The sequence below is a fragment of the Oryzias latipes genome, chromosome 12, assembly GCF_053564925.1.
Source record: "Oryzias latipes strain Hd-rR chromosome 12, Olatipes_Hd-rR_3.1".
Classification (NCBI taxonomy): domain Eukaryota; kingdom Metazoa; phylum Chordata; class Actinopteri; order Beloniformes; family Adrianichthyidae; genus Oryzias; species Oryzias latipes.
Window position 1 is genome coordinate 15405380 of NC_136248.1, and position 19758 is coordinate 15425137.

General features: G+C 39.6%; 1 protein-coding gene across 2 annotated transcripts in view; it reads right to left on the reverse strand.

The window, feature by feature from the left end:
• LOC101155447 (matrix metalloproteinase-17) overlaps positions 1-19758 on the reverse strand; it is a 135163-nt gene that overhangs the window by 37968 nt on the left and 77437 nt on the right. For both annotated transcript variants that reach the window (XM_011481917.4, XM_078955749.1), the window contains one exon: positions 19494-19629. In XM_011481917.4, coding sequence (XP_011480219.1) covers positions 19494-19629 — 136 coding nt within the window. The remainder of the gene's footprint in view (positions 1-19493; positions 19630-19758) is intronic.

The following is a 19758-nucleotide window of genomic DNA, read 5'->3' on the forward strand; positions in this document are numbered from 1 at the left end:
TCAACTGGAAAAATGCACAACCATTCAGGCTGCTCCAGATCTTTTAATATTATCTATAAAAAGATGCCCTTGGTTTTGGAGGACAATGTGCCTCAATACTGCTCTTCTTTCAATATTAAGATGCACCTTGTGTAAGTGAAAGGCACAAAATGTTGTCTTTATTTGTATGTTTTAGTTCATAGATGGCAGCTTTAAGACCCACTCTAATGGAAATGGTGTTTCTGGTGTTTTTAACATGGTGTTGTGGCATTTGTCTGATTATGGAGGACACATATAAAGAAAATTGAGCTTAAAATTGCATTTCCGAGTATTGTTTTATTCAAATCCTTGTGAATTAGGAACAGCTGAAAAAAATTTGTTTAAAAATGGTAGTGGTAGGTTTGGGCTGTAAGCTAACGAGAGATCGTGTAAACCAGGGGTGCTCACACTTTTTTGGCATGTGAGCTGCTTTTGAGTCAACAATGTCTTAAAGATCTACCTGTGTGCGTATATATCTATAGATAGATAGATAGATAGATAGATAGATAGATAGATAGATAGATAGATAGATAGATAGATAGATAGATAGATAGATAGATAGATAGATAGATAGATAGATAGATAGATAGATAGATAGATAGATAGATAGATAGATATCTATATATATAAAAATACTATTAGTAAGTAGTATTTTACTATTTACTAACATTTACTATTAGTAAATGTTTGTTTATGAGTTACATGTTTATTTGTACATTGTTGTTTATGTACTGATGATTAAAAACTACACAGTAAGATTACACAAAGATACTTTTGCATTAACAGATGAGGCGTTTTATTACAAAGACAGAAAGCAGTGACTATCGTATGTCATGCTCTGTTGTAAACAATGCAATGGGAGGAGCATGGCATTTCAAAGGCGCTAATGGCTGCGTAAGAAGAGCGTGCCACGGAAAAAAAAACTCTTCCGTAATGAACTCGTATTTATCGGGCGAGAACTGCAGAGGCGATGGCAGGAGGACACACGCAGGGCGACTTCAATAAACACTCCGCAGTGGTGTTCTGCCGGGGACTTGACGTGCCGCGGGACAGAGGGCGACTTTCTGATGACAGACAGAATTTGCGCTCGGTGAATTTAAACACGCATGTGCAGTGACGTATGTAACAGAAGATGTCCGATTGGCCGTTTTGCATGCCATTCGTGTCCCGTAATTCTCAGTGAGGATTTTGATTGGCTGGTGGATTTTTTTTTTTTTTGGTTATTCATCTTTGCTGTCTTGCGATCTACCGGTCGATCGCAATCGACGTAATGAGCACCCCTGGTTTAAACAAATAACTTAGTTAAGGGTGATGAGAAATGAGGCAGGGTTGGTCCGTGCCAGTGGTCCCACCCACAACTCATCCATTTCTAATGAACTACTGCGGTTCTGCAGAAACTATGTCCTAGAAAATGACAGATTTTTATTTTTTATTTTGGCTATAAACAGCATAATCATAATTAAAAGACTACTGGAACGCTTTTACCATTGATCAAAAGATGATAGGAGTGGAACTTTAAGTAGCAAATGAGCTCAAAACTAAACAAATTAAGAGTTAAAAAAAGTTAAACACTCAAGTTATTAATTAAATCATAAAAAATTTTAACAACTTAAAGTTTAACCAATCTTTTTCAATTTCTTTAGTTCAAATGAATCTTTCAACTATCTTCAAATCTTTTAACTAATTTTTTTTTCCAGCATGCCAAAATAAAAAGCTGCCGTCCACAGTTGAGCTGCTTTTTCTGCTGCTACTGAAACATCTTTATCATGCCTGTAGATACAAGTCAGTTCATTAGTGCAACTAATTAATGCATTAATTAGCAAACCTGTCCAGATCAACATGTTATCACAAAACAGATGGGCAGTTTCTGCTTATGATGCAATGTTAGCTAACAAAGTGGTAGCTTAAAATGAGATTTTTCTCATTAATATGCAAATATATGCAAAGAGTTGTAACAAAACGCAAGTGGGCCAGCTAGTTTTATAGAAAGACCAGTGATGTACAGTAAGTCTGAATTTTATTTGCAAAAACACGACTGAATGGTTTATTTGTTCACTGTCCGAGTGTGGGACTGTCGGTGGGATTCCTGGCCGGACAAGGTCCCCACAAATGGCTCGGCTTGCACAGACAATTCACCTGCTGATTAGTCCTAACTCAAACAGACGACGCTGGGTAATTGTGTATGTCTGTGTTAGAGAGAGTGTTTGATGGAGAAGATGGAGAGGGAGAGAACACAGTTTTGTCAGCTGCAAGCATGTGCGTGCATCTTAATGGTGTGTGAAGGAGTGGGTGTGAATGTAATTGCAGGTGAGTCAGGCAAGGTCAGAGAATTCCTGCCCTGCATTTCAGATGAACTGAGGAGTGTCTGCAAAGTGCTGGCATTCTCATGCAGAGACAATGGGTGCATGACAAATGAAGCAGGTGTCATCCTCCACTGATAACTCCTCTGAATTTGATTTCCCACACTGACAATGGCAAAGAACTTGTCTGTGTGTCAATCATACACTTTGAACCTCACTGAACTCTTCATTTCATTTTAATCAAGCAAGTAGCAACAGTCAAACCCCATGCTTTTCAAATAGCTTGCTCTGGTTAAGTCCCCAACGGTATAACTGTTTCTTATCAATTATTTTTTTTAGCTTGTGTGATTAATAAGATTATTTATCCTTCTTTTTCCACAGAAGTAATTAAGTTCTTCCACTGCCTGACTACAGTTGCCTCTTAATTTAAAAACTTTAACACTGGAGATGTCGCCGGCAATACCTACATAACAAACACTCTTTGACATACCATAACTCTTTGACCGTTCATGCAATTACCTCAAATTTGAATGATTCTGACGTAAATAAAAAACATCTTTTATTTTTGGCTTTGCACTGATGTGTAACACATTACTAATTTTAAATACTGCATAAAGGAGCAAAGCCGCTTTTCTCTGCACAACAGAATCAGATGACTTACATGAATAGTGCAATGATTTAACTGCTACAAAGTATTGCATATCAGCACAAAGCTGATTTCCTCCTTTTCAGAATCTGCTGAAATTACATTAATTGCATTAACGGTTAAAGAATTACAGAAGCTGAAAGAATGTCAACATTGGTGCTAAAGCTCCAGTGTAAAAGGGTTACAGAAAAGACTACTGTTTCAAAAACGTTTTGACTCATTCAATAGCTCATCAGCTAAGGGCTAAAGGCCGTGTCACAAAGCCACTATGTACATTTTACAATTTTCCACATAAGAAAGCTTGGTCTTTCGTGGTACACGTGTGATATATGTAATTTATAAGCGTTTCAAAAACTGCTGATCTACTGAGATTTCTAGGGTTTACAGAGAATGGTCCACAAAAGACGAAATATGCAGTGAGCAGCAGTTCTGTGGGCAGAAATGCCTTGTTGATACCATAGGTCAGAGAAGAATGGCTAAACTGGTTTTATAAATCCGAATATTTCTGTGCGTACGCACGTCCTATGTTTCATCCGTACGCCACTTCTGACGCAAATCCTACGCAAAGTTTTATAAATGAGGCCCCAGATCTCAACCCAATAGAGCTCCTTTGGGACGTGGTGGAATATTGACGTTATGGATGTGCAGCCGACAAATCTGCAGCAACCGTGTGATGCTATCATGTCAATATGGACCAAACTCTCTGAGGAATGTTTCTAGTCAAGTACCTTGTTGAATCTAGGCCACAAAGGAATGAGGGAATTCTAAAGGGAAAAAGGTGGCCAACCTAGTACGAACAAGGTGCACATAATAAAGTGGCTGGTGAGTGTATGTAAACGTAAGGCACATAAACAGATGGAAGGATGTACTACAGGCCAAAGTGATTAAGGACAGGGGTGGAAACTTGTCAACAGGTTCCGCAAGTGTGATGGAATGAAGGAAACACAACTTTGAAGATCTGATAAATTAGGAAAATTTTAGAGAGGACAAAGTAGCAGAGTTAACTATTGTGGAATAGGAAATAGCAAAGATCATAAAGAATAAAGTAAGGAAGGCATTAAACAGGTTGAAAGAATGGAAGAATAGAAAGGCATTTGTCCAAACAACATAACTGAGCATGGTTTGAGTCTATTTCTGTCTGACGTGAGACATTGTGTATATATGGGAGGGATCACATCATCCCATTGTCCCACAGGTGTACCACAAGGTTCTATTTTAAGACCTGCACTCTTTTACTAATTTTTCAAAATGTCGACTTTCAGATTTATGATAACTATGCTGTGATTTCTACACAAGCAGCCTCTTTAATCTGCAGCTTTAAAACATTCAAAAGTGGCCAGCAGCTTGTTATTTCATGCCTGCTACCAAAGAAAAAGTAAACTGTAGCAATGTTATTAAAAAAATCTACATCACTGGTTGGTTGTTTTAACAATGACCTACTAGAAAATGTAATTTTCCTGTTGTTCCGCAGGATCTATAGCTGCTCTTAAAAAAAAAAGTGCAACACACAGCTAGCAAAATAGAGTCCAATATTCAGAACTTGAAAATGAACAGATCATCTATCACACTAGTAGCTGCTAAAACAATCCAACATTCTTTAATATTCTCACCCATCAACGATTTTATTACATCCTCGTCATTCTCAAGAGACACAACCAGAAAACCCATTGACATACTCAAAATCTATAAGACTTTTGTATCAAAATATGTCTACCCTTTACCATTCGCACTTCTTTGCCTTTTAGCTCTGTCCTTTAGGGGTTGACACAGCCAAATGTTTTTTCCTTACTCTCTTTTATCCTAACTCACATTTCACCAATGCACTATTTTAGAAAACTACAATATGCAGGTTTTTAAAAACCTTGTTTAATTTAAAAACTGCTGTATAATATATGAAACATTGTGGTTTTGTGACCTTAATAAAAAAACTGATGGAGGTCATGGTAACAAAGCCTATTCCAGGGGTGACATTAGGATCCCTCACAGGAAGGAGATAAACTGAACTGTCAGTTAGGGGGAAGTCAATTCTGAAACAATCTGCCAACAGACCTAAGAGATTTCCTTGCTTTTTACACCTTCAAAACAAAAGCATAAAGCACCATCTTATTAGAAATCAAAGATCTTAATTTTAACAAGCTCACCAGTAGTTATGGCACTTTCTGATCTTTGTTTTATTTTTACAGTATCTCTATGCTGTTTTTTTTAATGCTTTTCATGTACAATGCCTTGGGACAACAGATTTCTATTATTAGGCACATTTACAGTCTCTTTATTTGTATAGGATTGTTCGTTAATGTTACGTGTCCCAAATAATAACACAAGTATAAGAAATATAAAAATCTTTTTATGACAGTTGTCTCTTTTTTTATTTTTTGCTTAATGTCTAATAATGGTACATGCTGCACTATGACCTATGAGCTATTCCAACCCTTATGAGACTGCTGCTGCTAATTAAGCCCCATTTTGTGACATCCAAATGCAGAGAGTCAGGTCTCTCCTGTGGAGGAGTAATTATCTTTCCTCTTTACTATCAGGATTACCATCCAGATGTCATTGAAGAAAAGGTCAAAGATTCCAAAAAGAGCATCAACCCAAAAGCACAAGTTGTGTGATGTCAGAGGGAAGTAAGGACTGCACGTGCATGGCTTTAATGACTTTGATGACTTAAGATTCAAGGCACATTAAACTTTTAATTCCACTAAGATTTTTACTCCAGGAACCCCTCACTCCACCTGGACACACGCAAAGTGCCTTGAAAATACCTGATACTTTCCCGTAAAGTGATCATAACAAACTGATTGGTGTTTTACTGTAAAGGAGCATCTTGCAGCACTGCTATTCCACTTAATTTGTTTAACATATAAGCCATGTGCATTGCAAGCTTACAATATTCGAACAATGATGTCAGGTTGTGGTTCTTTCTGAATCTAAATGTGATGTATTCCAGAGGAATTCACAAAAACCGGCCTCTTTGGTATGTGTCATTTGCAAAACAGATGCATATTCTTCATTGGATTAACCCAGAGTAATGTAATCCCATGTAATGACTGTTTTTTTGTGCAAGCCCCAACCTTCTGTTCAACAATTTGAATCAAACTGGGAAGTACCAAATGTTGCAGTTCACTCAATGACCACTGGAGCTATGATTTAGAAGGGAGACATTTCTAAATGACTCATGTAAAATTTATTTCATACCAAAAAAGACATAATCTTGTGATATAAATGCTCTTAATGGTAAGTTCTATTTTGGATATCGATGACAACTGTTAAAGGGGCAATTCTTTAATTAGCTGTTCTAGTTGTATTATTTCTCAAATCTGTGAACAATTAGCAGCAAGTTTTGTAATTGCCAGGTGGGTTGATCGATGGGTGAACCCAACAGAATTTCAAACTTTACTTAGTTCAGCCGAATTATCAGTAGGGCCTTCTAGCAGGCTTAGGCAATGTCACAGTTTTCAGATCTTCTGATTGGACAGAAGTCTCAGAAAGTCACATGCAGCCTTGTCCACAGAGCCACGGAGCACTTTTGGATCCGTCTCGGTTAAAATCAGAGCTGACTGTTATGTACGCCATGGATGATTTAGCAGGAAAATCTCCCACTGATCTCCTTGACTTCCTTCATCAGAAAAATCTGAGTGAGATCATGAAGCAGCTGCACAGATTTGTGTGTTTGGCGCTGACCATCCCCATGTCCACTGCGTCTGTCAACGGACATGCTCTAAAGTGAATTAAAATCTACACAGAAACAAAACTGGAGAGACTCTAAGCACTGGCCTTGATGGCAATAGAAAAGGACTTCTTGATGGAACTGAAGTGCGATGATGTACATGACAGGGTGATGGAACTGTTATTGAGGAAAGAGAGGAGGATGGATTTTGTCTTCAAATAATCCGATTTTTTGATGAGTGAAATGATAAATATAATAAATAATATTCTAAATTTATGTGGTTATTTTCGAAGTTTTGTGCTGGCTGTAGTTGCATAACGAGATTTGTTTACTGTTTTGTTTATTCAGTTTATTTAGATGCATTTATTGTAGCTACAGGAATTTTCAATATGTAATGCAAAGCTAGTTACTGCATAGTAAAATGGTTAATGAGGAGTTCAGTGATTCAGACGTAGCACCACTTTTTTTCTGTTTTCTTTTTTGTCTATGCATTTTATCATTTCTGTAATGAGTTTGATAAATTTGTGTATATTCTTTTATGCTTTGACTACAATGCTTGAAATAAATCAAATCAAAAAAATAAAACAAGGTTAAGTTTTAAAAGTTTAGTTTTAGTCCGTGTTTTGGGTTTTGGCCCCCTGAGCAATTAAGTTTGACACCCCTGCTGTAGGTGCTTGCTTCACCAGGAGCCCACACACTAACTTAAAAGACCGCTACGATGAAACCTGTATTTTTGGTATTTTTAACATGTTCTTGTAGCATTTTTCTGATGATGGAGGACATTTGTAGAGAAAGTTGAGCTCAAAACTGCATTTCTCAGTATTTCTTTATTCAAATCATTATGAATCAGGAGCAGAAGAAAAGAGACTGTTTGAAAAAAAGCTTATTTGTGATGTAGAAAATACGCTGGGCAGACCAAAAGATCACTGCCTCGAGCTCTCAGCACTGGGGAGGGAAAGAGGGGGCGGGTTGTTCTTCAGCACCAAATACTGCTGCTCTCCAGAAACTAGGTCCTAGAAAACGACATAGGTTTTTTTTAATTTTGGCTAAAAATGGCATCATCATGATTAAAAGACTACTGGGAACCACTTAAAATATAGCTTAAGAGCCGGCGGTGCTCTCTCCGCACGGTGGGGGGGTTCATATTACACCTGAGCCGGGGGTGTTCGTGTCCCTGGGGGGTGGGTCCTGGTCCTTGCCCCTGGGCGCTGGGCCCCGCCAAACTTCCAACATGGCCGAGCCTGGTCGGGCCATATTTATAACATCCCTTGTGGGCCGCCCTTTTTTCCCCGGGGTTCCCCCCTCCTGGGCGGGGGCGGCGGGCCCCTGCCTTGCTCCTACCTGGACCAACCGTGGGCCGGGTGGGTGGCTGCCTGGAGTGCGGAGCGGGTCTCCCTTGGGGGGTCCTGGCTCGTACCTGGGGTCGGGGCGGGGGGATGCCCGGAACTCCTGGGTGGTGGTGGGGTGCTCGTCTGGGGCTGTGGGCGTCCCTCTCCGGTGGGGCCCTGCGTTGGGCTCTTCCGGCGCGGCGGGGGGCTGCTTTCCTGGCTGGGCTGGGGCGGCGCTCTCTTTCCCTCTGCGCCTCCCTGCTCTCTGGCTCTGGGGGCCTCGCGGCGGTCCGGCTGGCCCTGGCCTGGGTGGCGGTCTTGGTCGCCCGGGGGGCGGTTGTTCCCTGCCTGTTCCCGTGTGGCGTTGGGGGAATTCCGGCTGCCGCTGCTGCTGCGGCGGGGGTATGGGTGTGGGGGTGGCTGGGCGCTCCTCCTCCTTCTTTTCACATTCCACCATCCATTTTAGAAGAACATAAACACTCACCTGAGCACAGGTGTTAGCTCACCTTTGCACTAATAGTTTGCATGATTGAATGAATGAAAGATTTCACACTAGTTGGTTTAAAGGCATAGGTATGCGTTCGTGAACACTATCTGTTTTGTGTGCATGTTGACATGTGGACATTTTTGCGGCTAGCAGGTGTGTTGATAATATTTGAGTGTGTGTGAACAGGCCCCGCCCTTTTTGTACTACATTTGAACCGTACCGTAACGATAAACAACCAGTAAACCTGTCTGCTCTATGCTGCTTCATGGTCTTACCCCCCTTCCCCTCCTATTATCACCCTCCTACCCCCCCCCTCTCTCTAACGCCCCTCTCTCTTCTTCCCCTCTTTCCTTTTCCGTCCGGTCCAACACCAAAGATTTTCAAACATGATTGAAATTAATAAATTTTGGCCTCAATTACAAAAGGGGTTTATTCAGACATACCTTTGGTTTGTCTGAAGATGAATAACCCCTCTTGTTAAAATAAAATATGTCCAACACAAGAGGCCCTCAGCTCTCATCTGTTTGCCTAGCTGTTGGACAGGACAAGTTAAAAAAAAAAAGAAAAGAAAAAATAAATAAATAAATATATAGCTTAAGATGATCAGAGTTGGTTTTTACAATTAAATGTTTTATTTCAGGGGAATAAAATGCTTGTGTAGACAGAGCTGCAGCTGATAAATTATTGTAATTCAATAAATTCCCTATTTAGTCTCCAACGCTGTCTTTGAGTGGGTTTTCCCAGTCTTTGTGGGGCCTTAAACGCAGCAAGGCATTTATCAGTGATGGAGTGTGCTGAGCCACAGGCAGTACAGTGGAAGATTTGCAAAATGATGACTTTGTATCATGTCTGGTTCTGTTATAATAAATGTGGTAAATCAAGCTAAAATGCATTGGCCAGTTTTTTTAGCAGTTTATTTCCTGACTTCCTCCAAATATCTGTTTGTGAAGCATCTGCCAAATGTCTTAGTAAATGTCTGTTAGATCACCATATAAAAGTCTACTTTGTCCATTTTCTTATGTCCCTGACTCATGAGGGAGTGATAAGCATATTAGCCAGCAAGTTTGGTCAATAGAAAAGTGCAGATGTGGGAGATTTTGGTTGCGGCATAAAGTAGGAGTCATCAGCAGCTCTGTGCCCAGAGGGCTTTATCCCAGTGAGTTTCGGATTGTGCATCATTGACTTACAAATAAATATCTGAGAACAGAATGTGCTGTCAGATGCTTCCATATCAATCAAATATAATACCTACATAAAGAACTGCTTACATCAAAGAACACCGTGACACTACTGTGCAGGCAGTCCTTGAAGAACTGTTGGTCTTTTGCTAAAAAAGCCTAAGTGGCAAGCTGGGGAAAGAAGAGGAGAAAATATGAGAGGGAGAAATAAAAGAAAGTAGACAGGCCTTTTGTTAGACGCCGATGGGAGTAAAAGATGAAGGAAGACAGAGCAAGGATGATGGGATATGCAAATATGTCGCAATGCTTTTGAGGATTATACAGGTATTTATACATTCATTCAAACAAAAGGCTTAAACTAGACAGTAAAAGATAGGGGGATTCTAATCACAGCCTTTAAACCCGGCTGTTATTTCATGTGCTTAAATCTTATGGGCTCTTTGTTTGCTGCTACTGTGTGTGACATGTTTCTTGCATTTGGATATTTCTTCCCATAAATCATAAGTACAAAAATATGCAGTTTTTTACTCAAATATATTTACTAAAAATGTTTGAAAGTATTACATAAATGATGTCACAAATTACTTCCTTCCAAAGCTGCAGATTATACAATCTTTGCCCTTAGCTAAACTAAAACAGCAGTCTTATCCTCTCTTTTAATAACTTTTTGATGTTTTTACAGCCTTCAGTATTAAAATTCACTGTACTCCCTTTACTTCATTCTATGAAATGATTATTTTTGGCATAGTTGACACTCAAATCTTAACTGTCTTTTGCATTTTTGAAGTTTCCTGTCAGTCTTTACTGCCACTTCACCGGTGCTCCACAAGGTTTGGATCTTGGACTTCTCCTTTTCTTAATCTAAATGCCATCTCTGACCTCCATCATTTATTAATGTAGCTATTACCTTTTCTATGCTGATAACACAAGTTTTAATAGAGTTTTTACAGTGACCCTGAAGTAAATCCTACCAACAAATCACTCAATCCAAAAACATATTAAAGATCACAACAGCAATTAAAAATAATAATAATAATAATAGTAAAAAAATTACTTTTTAGAAATCAAAAAGAAGTTCCAGAAATGAAAACACTATTATAAAAATTGAAACTTCGGAAAACAACAGTAATTTCCAGAAATCAAAATGAAACATCAAAAAATCAAAACAAAACAAGATACTGGAAAAGGTAGGTATTATGGGGCGTCGTTGATTGGATGATGATGTTTGCCTTTGCAGTGATAGTGGATTTGCCCTGTACTAATCACAAAACTTTACAAGTGTGCTGACACTGAAGATGCATTAGAAAATATTCTAATGTCAAAACTCAAACATCATATTCTAATAAGCAATGTCCTACACTACCTATCTTTTTAATTTCTAGAAATTACTTTTGTTTTTGTTTGTTGTAATTGTGTTTTGATTTCTGGAATGTTTTGATTTCTAAAATGTAATGTTGCTGTTTTTTATTTTTATTTGCTTTGCTTATGTAATTGATGTAATGATAAAAATGTTAGTGCATTGAGTTATTAGTTGGTGTGATTTGCACTTCAGGGCCACCGTAACATTTCCACTTAATGACATGACAATGATAGCAAACTTCTCTGTTTGGACACAATGTCATATTTCATACCAGATTTTCCTTATAGCACAGCTTTATCCATCAATCTGTGATCTTTTGAAATTGTTACCTACATGAAAAACACGTGGATCATCAACAGTGACCAGCTTATCCCAACAGTACAGATCTCTTACACTTCCCAGCATGTAGAATTTCCAGTCTGCATATCAGGAACTTCAGATGCAATCTTTTTTTGTCCATCTCCTTCTCCTGGGGTAGACATTCGTCAGTTTGATTTTTGCAATGCTTTTTTACAGGGCTACCAGTCTGTAGAATCAATTTTCAACAGAGGATCAAAATGCAGCTGCTTGCCTTATTTTAAGTCAGCTCTCAGATCTCTGCATTGGCTTTCTGTGGTTGTCCGCATGCGCTCGCCTACAGCTGGTCAACTCAGTGGCACCTTCCTGCCTGAACACCCTCGTGTAGGTCTGTAACCCCTCCTGCTCACTGCGTTCTGACAACGAACGGTGACTGGCAGTCCACACAGCAAAAGATCACAAGCTAGACCCGAGAGCTCTTTGATCCTTTGATGGTGGAACAAACCATCTAGATGAACAGCAGCATATTCAAAAAGAAGTTAAAAGGCAATGTTCTTGCAGATTCCATTAAAAAAAAAAGTCTAGCCTTTGACATCTCTTACAGCGTAGACATTTTTCTTCCAGCCCTTAAATTATATCCTTTTTTTCCTCAGTGTGTGCACTTCCTTCTCCCAGTCTTTGTCTTCGTAAGCACAGAGGTGAGCTGCACACTTGCCCACAACTCCCTGTCATTGTTGCCCACTTAGCAACTTTGTCTAATCTAGTGTCAAACAGTCCAGTGACTCTAAACCCAACCACTCACTTTCCCTCATTTTCTTCTGTTCTCAAGCAGAAGTAGCCCATCGGTGGGGACATTTGGGCTCGTTCTCCTTTACAACTTTGTTTCAGTTCACTGGGGTTTGCAGGCATTTCTCTATGAACAGGTCTATTATGGTCCTGTCACAGGAATCCAACCATGCTTAGGTCTGACTGAACTCTAACAGAGCCATTTTAAGGTCTTTTTCATTCACTTTGATGTGAATATACTGCAATGCTTGGTATTATGAGTTTAATGTCCTCACATGTCCCCATAAAATATCAGAAGTGCAACAAAAGTTTGTTTCTCAGTATGTTGTCCGAATTTTCCACACTATAGGGCACAGCAGATTATAATGTACACTGTCAAACTTTTGTTGTATACAAGGCGCACTGAACTGCAAGGTGCATATAGCGAGACAAAAGAGTCCGTCAGACATTTTTAACTGAATTCACCAAGAACTCAAGGATCTGTTTGCAACGTGCTACACGTTAGCCATGTTAGACATGTTAGCTGCATCAGTGTATTTACAACACCTGTAAATCCCAACCTTGTTTGCAACACATAAAAAAAAGATTGATGCCACTAAAACAAACTACACCAACTGTCAATGGTAAAACAGCCCAGCACTGTTATTCATTACGTTGGTCACGTTAGCATATTCATAACACCCAACCCAACATTTTGTCAGAGGACCCTATGCCTCTCAAAATTGCTTCAACATCACTAAGCACAACCAGAAGTAATCCATATATATTGTGTACTATAACATTGTGTTTTTTTCTTCACTTTTTCTGAACACACGACTGTATGGACACTTCTGAAATTTTCGTTATGCATACACGTAAAAAAGACATTAAAGCATACTGTATTCTATTCTATTCTTTTCTATATAAAGCGCTCTGGATTATATGGCGCACTGTCATTTCTTGAGAAAAATTAAGGCTTTTAAGTGCGCCTTATGGTGCAGTAAATACTGTAATAGTACCTGGGAATATGCCTCGTACAAGAATATGGAGAAACACCTTCTAAAACCCTTCTAAAACATTTCTGATGCTTTGTAAAACATTCATTGAAGAATATTGGAATATTATGGAGCCTGACGTGGATAAAAAAATAATAAATTTGTGCCCATGAAATAATATTTCGTTCCCACTAAATAATATTTTGTTCCCACAAAATAATTAATTCGTTCCCATAAAATAATAATTCACGTGATAAGTCATTCATGAACAGGGATTTGAGCAATTCTTGGATTTACAGCAGGTACCTTCAAATTTCTGTCTGTGTGTATCTCATGACAATACAGGAAGACCGAAGTCTTGTATCTACAATACATGTAGAGATCGGATTTCTTTATTTTAAAAAGCTCTCCAAAAGCATCAGTGATCGCGTCTCCATGTCTGGGTTCGTCCTCAGTCTCTCCTGGTACGCACTCCGTCCTGCCGCAAAAGCCGCCGCTACATTCATGTCTCTGTGACCCGCATTAATTCAAGAGGGAAAAAATAAAAACAAGAATCAAACTAGGGGATCTATTTATAATTGACTCGGCGAATAATTATTTTTTTTACCCATGTCAGGTTGCAAGCTCCGTAGAATATTGCTCAACTTTCTTTTTATTCAGAGCAACTGACTGTACCGTAGTGTACTTTCTAACACACATTAGGAGTGTCACTCTGTGCCCGTTCATCCTCCTTCATCAGTGTGTGAGGGTTCTTGCAGTGTGGGGCAAGGGGTGTCAGTCCAGAGGGGAAAGAAATTCTGGCAGGGGAAAGATATCGTGGCACAACGTCGGTTCATCCATCATTCATTCATCCAGATGATAATTATTTTCTGAGATTATCTTTCTCAGCTTATCAGGATATCTTCCAGCCGCTTCTGAGTCAGCTGATGGCATTTCTCCTTTCAGGGGAACAAACTTCAGTTATAACGATTGAGGAACAGGTGGAAATAGCTGTTGCTCGCTGTTAAATATTCTTCAGCAGCCGGTTGGGAGGCCAACGGGCCGGCGTGCATCTCCGTTCCCCCTTCCCAGAAATTTGCGCCTTCCTCATTAACGTCTTGAGTTGTCTTAGCTTGTGTAATGAACTGGACGAGTCTTGTGACTGAAAAAAGAAATCTGCAAATACGTGAAACCGCGACTGTAGAAACGCAAATAAGCGGGGGAACACTGTCATGCCTCAAAGACAAAATCTGTGACAGTTTCAAATGTATGAACACATACCAGATCCACTACTTCAGCATTAATTGATCCAAAACTGAAAAAAATATATATAGATATCATAATATTTACTGCTCTTTCTAAGTGCCTGGTACTCAACTTTCAGATTTTGCTAAACTTAATAGTTTTGATTTGCTGGATGTTATATCTGCATAGTTGGTGAACATATAAGCAACACTCATTAAAAATAAAGCAATCTGAAAAAATGGCTCTGTGATGAATGTATCTGTAGCAACAGATACTTTGAAGGTTACCAATGACAAACTAAGATTACAGTAAGATAAAGTAGGACACTTAAATTTGTAAAAGCAGAATTCATGTTAAAGTTGCTGTACTGGATCACATTGTATACCTAATTTGTGCTGAATATGTCTCCTTGGCGCTGTTATTTCAGTGCAGCAGTACAGAAATGAGAAGGGCTTTCTTGCAATAATGAGCCTTAATCCAGGAAGTCCTGCTAAACATGAAACAGACCAGTTAAGTGTGGGGTCTAGAGGAGCAGAGAGTGACTCATGGAAAGTTGAAAGAGTTGAATGTTGAGCCTTGAGGCTGTGTGAATCTTGGTTCCCTGCAGTAGATGTTGACTTTGCAGTTTCTTCATAGTGCAGAGCTGGACGCTGCTGCTGTTATTTTCCAGGTCATCTGAGACCGTACGAGGGAGTAATGCAATCACATTCCTCACAAAAATGTTGGAGCCTCTGACTGAAAGCCTCCAGTGATGTGTGGGATTATTTCAACAAGGCAGTGCCACTGGGAAAAAGTCTCCAGGTAATTTGTTTTCAACAAGGACCGACTATCCTGCCCTCTCTGTGACAGGAAATACATCCCTTTGAACTATTCACTCTCACAGACTGAGAAGCTGCTGAAACAGTTGCCCTGCTCAGCTGATCATGGCTGAACGAGCCAGACATTTATTCCTGCAAATCTAGGTTAAGATTGTTTTTCAGAATCTACACTTAAAGCAAGCTTCAGAAGTAACGTGGTTGCCGTAATCGTCAAAGTCAAGCTGTGAAGCCCAATGAGACTGTCGTTATCAAAGCTTGTAACAAAAATCAGTTTGGAAGATATCTAAAGCCTTAGTCCCATGCACCCGCATGGGGGTTGACCTGTATAAGCGCTTTGAGTTTTTGGGTTGCACAAGCTCCTGGAAGGTTGTAGAGAGGAGCATCTTGGAGAGCAAAGGATTTGTCTTGCAGTTTCTTTGAGGCTAATACGACCACCTTAAGCAGCGTCACTGAAAATGGAACGTGCAATTGTTATGCGGGTGGTAAGCGTGTCATGAAGTATTTGTAATGCAACGTACACTCTGGGCATTTGACATTCAAGAATGCGCTATGGGTTGATGATCGCACAGTTAGCATATGGTGTTGATACCGCACTGTCGCTACCGGATGCTAGCGCATGTACTCACAGTTGACAGAGGCTTGCTGCCAAATGCTGAAGAGTTGCAAATCTCTGTCCAGGCTTTCCTTTCTCACAGCTCTATTCTGATAAATGAAGACTTGGTGTCATATAATTCTGCCTGGGCACAAACCGCCATTATTCATTTCTCCTCCATGATCAATTCTCAAACGGCTGACATTCCCGTAAATGAAAAAGGATGCTGCCCATTCGTCACTACCAACTTTCAATGTGTATTCAACTGCTGCACGTTTTGTACATTTAGCCCCAAAAACAGTCGAAAAAAATTGTGTAGCAACACGTGAAAGTTTTGAATGCAGAAGCCCCAAAACAGCATTTATGCGTGTTAACGTGGACTATATATTGGAGGTGTTCGCTTAAACGCTCATTGCATAGCCTGTTGTAAATGTAGGCTAATGTAAGTTTTGTGCACTTATGACATACGGGTAACACTATTGTACAGTGCTTTTGCACCACACTCTTGTCATTTATGAGGTGCGAGTACTGGCTTCTTACTGACCGGGCGTAAAGGCTGCATGCACAGGGCGTGCAGGTAAGTTCCTGTAGGTCGCCTGTAGGATACCCACATCAACTACGCTCTGATTGTCTAATTTCCTCATTTCCAACAGTAATACATAAACAGTACTTACAGGCCCATTGCACACTAGCAGGGATCTTAAAAAATATGTATGACACGCCTGCATCTCACTTACTTCACCCCTAAGAGTTGTCTAAAAGTTTCCTACGACCTGTTGCATGCAGCATGCCAATAGAAAATTGTGCATGAACATTTCTGCCCTATGGCAGGGGTGCCCTATTCCAGGCCTCGAAGGCCGTACTCTTGCTGATTTTCCAGAAATCCTTCCTTATCTGCTGCTGATTACCTGGATCAGGTGTGTTTAGCCAATAAGGAGATTCAATGGCAGGTTAGTTGGAAAACATGTACTGGTAGTACACCTGCCCTCATGGCCTGGAATAGAGCACCCCTGCTCTGTGGGCACAGTAAGCAGTCTACAACCTAGCTGTTTCGTGCAGGCCCCATACAGGTTTGCCCATTTTTTGCCCGCAGACAGCCTGTATCCTGTCGTAAGGTCTTTTGTGACTTAAAAAGTCGTATGGTATCAGAATCTATCAAAATATTCATCTAGAAAACTTGATTTCAAGAACTCCAAGAAATCTAAAAGAACAACGTTTGGATTAGAATCTAATAGTCAGAATCAAATTGTTTAGAGGTAAAGTCTTACTGATAATTTTTAGCTTTTTTGTATATACAAACACATGTGTTCTGAGCAGAATCTTCTTCTTATTACCCCCTGGGCTCCAGCCTCTCAGACTCCTCTTTTCCCAGCGCCACCTCCCCTCAGATAAGGACTCCTGCCTATGGAGCTGTTCCCTTAATCCCCTGGAGCCTTGAAGTCCTGCTTTCTGGCTTCATCTCACCTGATTTTGCGCTTTTTCGTCTTCTGTCCTACCTTAGAACAATTGGAAAGGTCCTCCCTGTTGGTCCAGTGTAAACACCATCGGCTAAACCCGTGTTTAAGAAACCACAATTGGCGAGCTTCAGTCTTCAGGTGATTTGCTAATAATACTTATAGTAAAGGAGCCAGCACATCAGACTCTTTTCTAACAGGCCTCTCCATGCGTGATCAAATTATTATGGTTTTTCTTCTCTGAAATATTTGCTGATTTGTTGTTATAGAAATTAGTGTATCAGTTGTCTTTGTCATAATATATGCACAGAAAAACCTAAAGTCATCAAATTTTGCCTCTATCACCCACTAGAATTTCCACCACGATCAGTGTAGCAACAGGAGGTTCTGTCCTCTCACCTTCCCACGATGCCATTCTGCTATGACGTTTAGTTGATGTCTAAACTGAGCAGAAGTCAACTTCAATATCAATATTTGCTTCTTTCTATAGATTTCTCTGCAATAAACTTGCTTTAAAAAAGGGTTGCTCTGTTCGTTTGTGTAATCATAAAGTAACATGTATTTATACAAGAAAAATATAAATGCAGCTTCCAGGATTTTCTAGATCTTACTTTGTCATTTGCTTGACAAAAAGCATTCTCAGAGAAAAGAAATAAGTGGAAGGCATGGAGGGAGAACATTGTAGTTATTTGTGTTTTGATGTAGCTCTCAGTATGCACGCTTGCATATGTGGTACTACACTTTATTTTCCTTCATGATGTTTAGATATGCTTCTAGGCTCCTGCAGGTTTACATCTGCTGAAATGATTTGCACTGCATGGGCAGACACAGATTACAGAACTTGGCAGACACACCACCTTACAGTAGATCATTTCCTTGTTGAATCACCGTGACAGTGTTGTGTTAAGCAGCAGATGCCATGCGTGTCTCGCTGCATCTCCTTTCGAACGCAGACGCACATAATCTCTAAGCGCACATCTGTAAACGCAGTCTGCTGTAAAAACAGCCATAATGCTCAAACACTTCCAGGTTTTATTTACCATGCTGCTGTCTGAAGGGATCCACAAGGGGGCGTAGCGGAAAAACGTGGGATTCCAAACACTCCAACGGGCTATTTTTTCAGTAACCACTATTTAATTTGTCGAACGCTTCATCCTATTACTGTTTTATATACAAAGTTATGAGAGATTAAAAGGATTAAAATGGCACAAAAAAGCCTTCACCTATTATGATTTAGTCCACACATTAAGACACTAAGAAAGGCCAAAAGGGTTCTTCCAACCCAGTAGTGTTTAAGTCCAACTCATGGAGTATCAGTTATTAAGCATCTAAAAACTGTATGACAGATGAACCTTTATTTCATTATTCTGATTTTCATTGAGTTGTCTGTGTTCTGTTTACATTTGGAGAGCTACAGATTCTGTAAATCTGGAAAAATGTAACAATACGGACAGAGAGAATATCATTACAATTCTGGGCTTTTCCTGTGAAAATGCACGTTAAACATGGTTGCCTTACATTCTAAATAGGGGATATGCTTTCAAGGACATTTATTTCTAGTAATTTATAAACAGTAGATTTATGTTTATTGACATGCAGCTGTATTCTAAGTTATCCAAATGATTTCATTCAAATGACAAATGTTTTTTTTCAGTAAACCAAAAAGATGCAGGAAACAGATAAACACGAGGGGGTTATTCGTGCATTTCTCCGCATTGTATTGCTTGTGCATCCACTGAGGCTGATGTATTGTATATGTCTTCCCTTAAGCTGTGCAGCAGCCTGGCTTTTTACAAGATTACAGTTAAACTGTTTGTAGTTAACTGAATTATGGGCTCTTTTTTTGTTCCCTCCTACTGAGTTTCAAGCTAAGGTGGTTTTGAGCAATTTCCCACATAGCTTTTAGATTCTGGGTTGCTAAAAGAAAAAAAAAGAAAAAACAAGGTTGTATTTCACTTCAAAAACAGTCAGAGGAAACAAAGAGCAGCAATGCATTGAACTTGTGTTGGTTTAAAGTGACCTATGAGAGATATCATAAAGTGAAGAAATTAGATTCTTTTTTTTGGAGACCGGTGATGTTTGTGAACATGTGAATGAGACTGCAATTACTCCCAAGAGAGTACTGGATCGATTACCTGTTGTTTGGTTGCCATGCAACAGCATCATGCTTTTCAAAATGGCATACATCTGAAACAGTGTAAGAACTAGCTCTTTTCTCGGTTTTAACTGTGTTGTCTTTTGTGCGTTTTGTGTATCTGTCCCATTTCGATCACTTAAAACAGCTTAAAACATTGGAAAATCCTGACATTTGCGATATTTGTACTTTCTGTAGTGTAGTGTAGAAGGTATTTTATTTTTCCGCACCTCCAAGACAGATGTCTCTTATTCCATTTGTTCTGTTGGCTTGGGCTTCTTCTTCTGCGCCTGCTTGCTACATCCATTTCCGATACATCAGGCAGGGAGCATCTGGGCGTTTTCATCAAACCTAGAGTTGCTTGATCTAGAGGACAGCAGCGGGAGTGAGTATAGAATTAGGAAAACCAATTTAGTTAAAGCATGCAACATGCACTAAACCAAAAAAATTGTTAAGATGTTCATACATGTGATTCAAAAATGGCTGCTCCCATAG